At 40.0% G+C, this 5,637-nt stretch overlaps 1 protein-coding gene across 1 annotated transcript in view; it reads right to left on the reverse strand.

Moving 5' to 3' along the window:
* LOC133536552 (barH-like 1 homeobox protein) overlaps positions 1–5,298 on the reverse strand; it is an 8,509-nt gene extending 3,211 nt beyond the window's left edge. The window contains exon 1 of the mRNA XM_061877181.1: positions 5,228–5,298. Within this exon, the coding sequence (XP_061733165.1) occupies positions 5,228–5,298 (71 nt within the window). The remainder of the gene's footprint in view (positions 1–5,227) is intronic.
* Between the last annotated feature and the right edge of the window lie 339 nt (positions 5,299–5,637).

Below are 5,637 nucleotides of genomic sequence, written 5' to 3' on the forward strand. Positions count from 1 at the left end.
CGCCAGAGGGCCCGGAGGTGAGCGAGGGGGGGCGTGGCCAGGCGGAGGACAAAGACCCGCCGACATCCATCATGATCAGACCTGGCGAAGTGTGCCAGCTTCTTCAAACCGGGGCCAACCTTGCTTCTGCTCACCTTTGCCCCCACAGGCCGGGACTGAGGGGTCCGTCAAGAAGGTGTGAGTCTACTGCTGGATTGGTATTGACTTTTACACTTTGCAGGGATCGCAGCACTTCATACGGGACTTTTAAATTAAAAAGTTCTTACCGGAGACGGATCCAAATTCCAAACACGACATGGAGTGGGAGAGTACACATGCACACAGTTGGCTCTTGAACTACAGCAAATGTTGCTAGACTGAATGCAGGAGCATAGCTTGCACAGTCTCTTACATGTCGGCTGGAATAGTCAGAAATATTGGGCCGCTGTCAGCTTGTAGCCTTTCTCACAGAAATCATTGTGGCCCTTCAGCTATCAGGACACATACAGTTGGCATATTTCACACATTCCAACTCGAGGTGCCAATATTTTGGCACCAATACCAAAATATATTTTGCTAATTTTCTAAATAAAAAAAGGTGTTATTGACTTTATAAACATAGCGTATTTCCTTTAATTGCCGCCGGGGCGCTAATTAATTTAAAACCTCTTCTCACTCCGGCGCTTACCAAAGGCATGCGCTTATAAATTTGAGTGTGATGTAAGGATACCATCATGAAAAGCACATTTAATTAAAAAAAAAACCTTACTATGGTCTTACCTTTACTTATAAATGAAGTCCATGTGCAGCTCCTTCTTATCAAAAGCATGGATAACTTGTTTATAGAAGTCTTCCTTATCTTTCTTCAGTTTTAAAAGTCTCTCTGTCTCGGCGGAGATCTTGCTTTATTACCTCCTGCTTCGATTGAAAGTCCAGTTTAGAAAACGGTTTTATTTTAGATATGTAATCCCCCATGTTAAAAGTGCAAGCGAGAGGAAAAAATAAACACACGCTGCTCACTCTTGCTACTTTTTGTCACTTCTTCTGCAGCCGAGTAGTCACAAGAAGGATCACTAGCGCCCTCTACCACCAGGAGGCGGGAGGCATTTAATGACTCATATTTGACACACGCAGCTACGGTATGTTAATAAAACATAGCTGCTTACTGTTCTTTTTAGCATATTCAATAGCTTGGACCTTAAATCGTACTGAATAGCTCTTAATCTTCTTCCCTTTATGCGATTTGAAATGATAGAAATCAGCCTCCTCCATTTTGAAAATGATGACAGGTGAAGTGTGACTCGTGACGTGACGAGTTTGACCCGGTGGAAATTCTAGGCATATGAAAATTATTTGGCGAAACGAGTTTGACCAGGCGGAAATTCTAGACATGCGATAATTGGTTGGAATTGGGGGTTAAATCACCACAAATGATTCCCGGGCGCGGCACCGCTGCTGCCCACTGCTCCCCTCATCTCCCAGGGGGTGATTAAGGGTGATGGGTCAGATGGAGAGAACAATTTCGCCACATCTAGTATGTGTGTGTGACAATCATGGGTACTTTAACTTTTAACTTTATTAAAAATAATATTTTGCGAAAAGAGTTTGACCCGGCAGTAATTCTAGACAGGTGCATACTATATACCTGGCGGATATTCAAGGAAATACGATATGTTTATTATTGCAATTTAGTCCTTAAATAAAATAGTGAACATACTAGACAACTTGTCTTTTAGTAGTAAGTAAACAAACAAAGGCTCATAATTAGTCTGCTGACATACCCATCCCTGTGTTCACCCCCTGGGAGGTGAGGGGAGCAGTGAGCAGCAGCATTGGCCGCGCTCGGGAATCCTTTTTTTGGTGATTTAACCCCCAACTCCAACCCTTGATGCTGAGTGCCAAGCAGGGAGGCTGTGGGTCCCATTTTTATGGTCTAACAAAACATCTTGGTTTACATTAAAAATATATGTTTATTATTGCAATTTAGTCCTTAAATAAAATAGTGAACATACTAGACAACTTGTCTTTTAGTAGTAAGTAAACAAACAAAGGCTCCTAATTAGTCTGCTGGCGTATGCAGTAACATATTGTGTCATCTATGATTTTGTCAACATTATGAGGGACAAACTGTAAAAATGTACTATTAATCTACTTGTTCATTTACTGTTAATATCTGCTTATTTTCTCTTTTATCATGTTTGTGGAGGGGCGGAGCCGGCGAACGAGCAGCGGTGCAGGGCACGCTGGAGCCCGGCCCAAGATGGCGGCGAGGAGGCGGAGAATGCGGCCGAACGGAGAGGCGGGGCGTGCCGGGAGCGACGCCGCAGTCAAGTGCAGGTGCGTGGAATGCGCACCAGTACAATATTAACATTTCTCCTCACGCTGTAAAAAAGGGGAGAAGGAGGAGAGAACGGGGAGAAGGAGGAGGAGAGCCCGCAGCAGTGCACGAGTACCGGAAGCGACAGAGAGCAAGACGACGACGACGAGGAAGGCTGAGCAGCAGAGAAGGAGCTGAAAAGCCACCAGACCTGAAGACAAGCTGTATTGAAAAATAAAGCGGGTCAAACCTGCTCAATCATGTCCTTCCTTGATGGTCCTGAGAACCCGCACGGCATGAGACCGTCACAATGTTCTATCTACACTTCTGTTAAAATGCAATAATAACTTATTCTTCTCTTGTTTGGATACTTTACATTTGTTTTGGACGATACTACAAATTTGGGTAATGATCCGATACCAAGTTGTTACAGGATCATATATTGGTCCTAATTTAAGTCCTCATGTGTCCAGGGACGTATTTCCTGAGTTTATAAACATAATATGAATATTAAAAAAACGAAAAAAAAAAAATTATGTTGTGATCACAGTAGTATCAACAAGATACGCTCCTGTACTTGGTATCATTACAGTGGATGTCAGGTGTAGATCCACCCATACTGTTTGTTTACATTGTGACGCCGGTGAGCTATTGTATCCTCCTACGGTGCATAGTGAAGTATGTTTAGCTATTCCTCGTCCTGCAGTGATAATGCTACTTGTAAGAAACTTACTTTATTTGTCGCCATGGAGGCGAGGATTACTGATTTAGAAGTAGCTAAAACACGTTAGCCGCTAGCTAGTTAGCCATGTCTTAAAGCACCTCTTTCTGAGGGTGTTTCAGTGTTATAACTTCACCTCAATCGTCAGTTTTTAGACCAAAATGTGTCCATTATCCCTTTTCTGTCTACACACTGTGTCTGCTTGTAAGTACTCTGTGTGTGTGCGCTGCCGAACATGCTCCTCTGCTCGTAAAACCAGCAATGTCAGGACGACGCGCCGTCATGCTTGTTATTAAAAAGGGTGCGGGGACCAGTACTTTTCAGAGGCAGTATAGTACGGAATATGATTAATTAGTAGGGCGGTACTATACTAGTATCGGTATACCGTACAACCCTATTTCCGACAGAAAAACCCAGTCCTGTTACTCAAATATTCTCTGTCATGGCAGTTATTGACCAAACACTTATTTCATTGACTTTTCTTCTAAAGTCTAATCTTAACATAATTTTCATAACACTGGGGAGGTCAAAGTTGAATGTTAACCTGTCACCAGGACCCTCACCCTGCCTGAGTAATGGTGTAAGAGTGAGCTGAGGGGCCCCCTGCAGCTGCCAATGGGAGATGCACACACACATATATATATATATATATATACTTTGAATATATATATATATGTGTGTGTGTATATAAATATATATTTATTTATATATATATATATATATACATACATATATATGTGTATATATATATATATATACATATATATATATAGACATACATATATGTATATATATATATATATATGTGTGTGTGTATTTTCTGTATTTCTTAAAAAAAATATGATTTCTATTTATTGTTTTAATAGTTTTGCCCTTTAAAATCGTTTTTAATTATATTTATTTTATATTGTTGTTTTTTTATTTAATGTGCTATACAAATAAAGTGGATTGATTGATTGAAATATATATATACTGTATATATATATATATATATATATATATATATATATATATATATATATATATATATATATATGTATGTATATATATGTATATATGTATGTATATACTCTATATTTATATACATATATATACAGTTTGTATATATGTATATATATATATATATATATATATATATTTATATATATATATATATATATATTTATATATATATACATATATATATGTACATATTTTTTTCTGTATTTTTTTTAAAACAAATTGACTTCTATTTATGTTTTTAATTGGTTTTACCCATTAAAATTACTTTTAAATTAAATGTATTTTTATATTATTTTCATATTGGTTTTATTCTGTCATTGGTGGAGCAAAATATATTTGAATATTGTTTGTAATATTTATATATATATATATATATATATATATATATATATATATATATATATATATATATATACACATATATACATACACACACACATATATATATATATATTTATATATATATATACACACACACATATACATATATGTGTGTGTGTGTGTGTGTGTGTGTGTAGTCTGGCATTTATTTCCCGGTGTCCTAATTTGGCCAATATGCAGGTAATATGTTGGGTCGCAACATCTTAATTATCACACCTCCTGTCAGAGGACCCTCCCCCTCCCTTCCTGCAGCCCCCCCCCCCCCCCCCCCCACACACACACCCTCCTCCTTCCAGTTGTGACTTTTTATTGCTTCATTATTATGCTACACATGCTACACACGCTCCAGCGCACGCCGGCGCCCTGCAAGCCGTCAAACCTTAACAACTTTTGGCAGATCGTTCCCTCATGAGGGGACCACTCAAAGCAAAGGGTTGGCATCCTCATGAAGGCGATTTACTTATTGAACACAAACGTTGCATTTTTTATTTATTTTATTTATTTTTTATTCAAGTTTTTTGTCTTATTTCCTGTTATGCCTCGGACAGATCATGTGACGTGAAGCACCTGTTGGGATGTATTTGAGAATCTTAGATTTTCTGTCATAAGCATCCATCATACGGCTGAGCAGGTATGTCCTAAGTGCGCCTGCATGTGTGTGTGTGTGTGTGTGTAGCGCAGAGAATAAGACCCCAGAAAATGCTCATTAGAGTTGACCTTGGTACTTGGAGCGGGTGTTTGATGGATCGGGTACAGGGCCAAACAAGCCCCCGGGGAGCCATGATCTTATCTCTTATTGTACACACACACACACACACCCCACTGACCCCTGCACCCGTTCACCGCCGCCGCCATCATCCAGCCTGCACTCCTTCGCACTCCCGTGCTCTACATGCATCGCGGGCTGAATAAATCTGTGTCTTGTAGGCAAGACAAAAACCGAGGGGAGGTGGCAGTGAAGGAAGGGGGAGGCCTAGGGGAGTTTGCATGGAGAAGGTAGCGCTTTAAGGAAAGGGAGGGTGGAGGGGGGGGGGGGGGGGGGGGGTGATGGGGTAGGTAAAGATAAAAAATAAAAAAGCACAGAGGGCCAAGAAAAACCAGCACTGAGTCGTCATTATCCACATTTTTTTTGCTGCCAATAACGCACAATTCTCAGTTTGTTTTAGTCCGTTATGCAAGCACCTCGTGCACTCATGTCAAGGCACGACCCGCTAAATGTTGCTCCTAATGATGGGCA

This window comes from Nerophis ophidion, linkage group LG17 (genome assembly GCF_033978795.1).
Source record: "Nerophis ophidion isolate RoL-2023_Sa linkage group LG17, RoL_Noph_v1.0, whole genome shotgun sequence".
Lineage (NCBI taxonomy): Eukaryota > Metazoa > Chordata > Actinopteri > Syngnathiformes > Syngnathidae > Nerophis > Nerophis ophidion.